Source organism: Poecilia formosa, unplaced genomic scaffold (genome assembly GCF_000485575.1).
Source record: "Poecilia formosa unplaced genomic scaffold, Poecilia_formosa-5.1.2 Scaffold679, whole genome shotgun sequence".
Taxonomy (NCBI): domain Eukaryota; kingdom Metazoa; phylum Chordata; class Actinopteri; order Cyprinodontiformes; family Poeciliidae; genus Poecilia; species Poecilia formosa.
This window is the reverse complement of record NW_006800618.1, coordinates 141,637-144,057: the sequence shown is the minus strand read 5'-3', so window position 1 is coordinate 144,057 and position 2,421 is coordinate 141,637. Positions and strand designations below refer to the sequence as shown.

Below are 2,421 nucleotides of genomic sequence, written 5' to 3'. Positions count from 1 at the left end.
CAGAGTAAGACACAGTGAGCTAGCCATGGAGCTAGCCATACAGTAAATAAGTAAAGTACAGCGATATATTTGTTTTCTCCTCTCTTCCGACATAAACATGAAAAACTACATTTCTACACTTAAACAGTTTTCTAAAGTGGAATTTCATTTGAAGAAGGAGATAATAACTAAAGGAAGAACAGCACCAGAGCTGAAAGTTTTGCTTCGAGAGTTTGACGATTCTTAAATGGAGTAGAAAAGACATGCTGAGGATAGACTTGGCTTTGGATGAACTGATATTTTTGTGCAGAATTAGCGGTGCATGGATTTCATTGATAGATAAAGGTAAGACAGCAATAAGATGTTTTTTTTAATGAAATGTGCGTTTTTTGGGCTACAGTTTGTATGTCTAAATAATTCCGTAAAGTAGAAGCGGGAGCTAATCTACCACAGCAATTATTTATTAATTAAATATTAAACCTAAAAAAACCTAAAACAGACTGAATGTTCTGTTCTGTCCTCGAGGGCCACTGTCCTGCAACTTTTAGATGTGCCTCTGATGCGCCACACCTGAATAGAATAATTAGGTCATTTGCAAGGCTCTGGAGAACTGATCTACACAAGGAGGAGGTAATTAAGCCATTTCCTTCCAGTGTTTTGTACCTGTGCCACATCTAAAAACTGCAGGACAGCGGCCCTCGAGGACTGGAGTTTGAGACCCCTGTAACATGAAGTGGCATTGTTGTCAGTTGCTATGGCAACGAATCTGCGTAGCTTAACGAATACAGATCACTTTGCTGTGGATCATAGCACGAAATCAATACCTACATTTCTAAGTTTCACTGAGTTAACGCGGCTATGGATGACATGTAAATGATTAGTCCAGAACATGCCTTGCTCAGCTTTGGGTACCTGCACTTCCAGATCCACTGAGAACTTCTAATGCGTGAGTCATGGAGTTGGCAAACAGAGCTGCATCTTCTTTATTGCCAAAATTTAATCCCCACACCTGTTTAGGATCTCGCCACTGATGAAAGGTTGCTGTTGCTTGATTATACTTCATCCCTTTGACAATAGGGCAGTTGAGCACTACCTGACATAAAAAGAACCACATATAAAGTATTACATTTCTTACATCATTATTATTGCTGATATGATTATTATTATCATTATTTTTTATTATTATTATTTCTATTTTAGTTAGTTTTTTATTTATTTATTTTTTTTAATTCATGTTATTCATACTAGAGCACAGATGTTAACAGCTGTAAATTTGTCATGTTGAGTTGGTTTATATGCTCATATAATTCTGCAGTATGAAGGCTCGTGATAAATGTTGAGAATTTTTTATCTTTTTCTGTTGCAAAATGATTGAATAACATAGACCGAAGATTCAAGGCAGTATTTTATTGGCACAAGCTGGCAATGAAATGTTGGCCTGAATTCAACACATCAGCTTAACAGGGACACATAAGTTATAGCAAGGATGCAAAAATATGACTTGACAAATTAGGGGCTGATATGTCTTTGTTTGTCTCTTCCAGAGTCTTACAGCAGATCTGTACAATTCAACATGATTTCCATAAACTCGACAAAGTGTTTGAATTTTCAAGCTCCGTTTTTTTCTTCCTGGTAGTTAATACAGTATTACTTAATTTTGTTTTAGTTTAAATGAATTATGAATATTCCAAGTTATTGTTTACATTTTCTTAATTTTTTCACATCAAGTATAACTAAACAGTATAGATTAACTGTGATTACATGCTCAGATTCATATTAATTGGGATTCATCCTGCTTTTTCAAAGCTGTTATTTTCAAAATCTGACAAGAGCTTCTGTATTGCGTTGTTAAAAAAATAAGTTAAAAATTCTGTTGGTTAATTTGTAGGAGGATAAACAAATTAAGGAAATCCTTAAGTCCAACAAACAGCAAAAACGTAAAAGAAGAGAGAATTGGTAAGATTTATGTCATAAAGTAAATTTCAAAAACATAACAGTGTCATACAGACATTTCAGTTGTACTGAGATTATCATCATATTAATGGAGCATGTTGGAAAGTGTTTTATGTCTTAAGACTAAAGTTGCCTTTTAATATTAAAATAACTATGTGTTCTCTAAAGTGAATATCTTTCAGTTCAACATTTTTTAAAACAACTGAGAAATTGCATATTGTATTGGCGGACGTATGTTTCTTCTCCCATACCTGCTGGTCAGCCTGCAGTTTGCGGCCCACCACTCTGAAGGTGTTTGTTGAAGCGTTGTGATAAATCTGGACACGGCTGACATGGGTTGCATCTGACCCTGCCGGTACCCAGCGCTTACTGCTGTCATCATAAAGCAAGACTGTTGCTCTCACAGCACACAAACTGGACTCACTACAGAAGAGACAAGCAGATTGGAAAAACAAGAAGCAAATAGCATATTATATATATATATATATA

At 35.4% G+C, this 2,421-nt stretch overlaps 1 protein-coding gene across 1 annotated transcript in view; it reads right to left on the bottom strand.

The window, feature by feature from the left end:
- Positions 1-2,421, bottom strand: part of LOC103130813 (vasodilator-stimulated phosphoprotein-like) — a 4,906-nt gene that overhangs the window by 1,221 nt on the left and 1,264 nt on the right. Inside the window, exons 2-3 of the mRNA XM_007542319.2 lie at positions 2,184-2,355; positions 892-1,072 (exon numbers count right to left, since the gene is read on the bottom strand). Of these exons, the coding sequence (XP_007542381.1) occupies positions 892-1,072; positions 2,184-2,355 (353 nt within the window). The remainder of the gene's footprint in view (positions 1-891; positions 1,073-2,183; positions 2,356-2,421) is intronic.